The sequence below is a fragment of the Galeopterus variegatus genome, unplaced genomic scaffold, assembly GCF_000696425.1.
Source record: "Galeopterus variegatus unplaced genomic scaffold, G_variegatus-3.0.2 Scaffold5423, whole genome shotgun sequence".
Lineage (NCBI taxonomy): Eukaryota > Metazoa > Chordata > Mammalia > Dermoptera > Cynocephalidae > Galeopterus > Galeopterus variegatus.
The window spans coordinates 80,118-80,643 of NW_007731534.1; the positions used below are offsets into that span (position 1 = coordinate 80,118).

The 526-nt window shown below is 40.9% G+C and overlaps 1 protein-coding gene across 1 annotated transcript in view; it reads right to left on the bottom strand.

Moving 5' to 3' along the window:
* LOC103604833 (chromosome unknown open reading frame, human C1orf87) overlaps positions 1-526 on the bottom strand; it is an 84,260-nt gene that overhangs the window by 65,823 nt on the left and 17,911 nt on the right. Inside the window, exon 3 of the mRNA XM_008589415.1 lies at positions 7-65. Coding sequence (XP_008587637.1) covers positions 7-65 — 59 coding nt within the window. The remainder of the gene's footprint in view (positions 1-6; positions 66-526) is intronic.

Below are 526 nucleotides of genomic sequence, written 5' to 3' on the forward strand. Positions count from 1 at the left end.
CATTACCAGTCACGGGTTTCAGGAGCACTGTTTGAGTTTCTGCCTTCAAGTTCCCATTCTCCTTCCTGTGAAGAAGCAGTTTTACACTTGGTTACTCACGGGGAAGACAACTCATGCATCAGGCTGCCATAGAGATGGAAGAGTCTGGTGGTGTGAACAGTGGTAACTCAGCACTGTGTAGTGTAGAAGTAAACACTGGTTATTTGTCTATGGATCATTTACCATAGAGACACCATGGTATTAGCTTCTCAGGCTTTATCTTTTCCCTATCTCTTGCTCATACTCATAAATATAATCTATCCATTTGCTCCAAAACCCCTGCTGTAAGTAATGAACAGTGTGAAAAATGAGCCCTAAAGGTGATCACATTTCTTACTCATAAGTCTAACAGGTTTTTTCAGCCTTTGCAACTAGAAAAGGAAGAAAGTCAAAACAGTTTGCCAGCTCTAGTTCACTCTATGTCTCTCCTCAGTTGCTTCACTTGAGACTTCTTTTTCTCTTTGCAGTCCTCCGTTTAAGTTTTTTT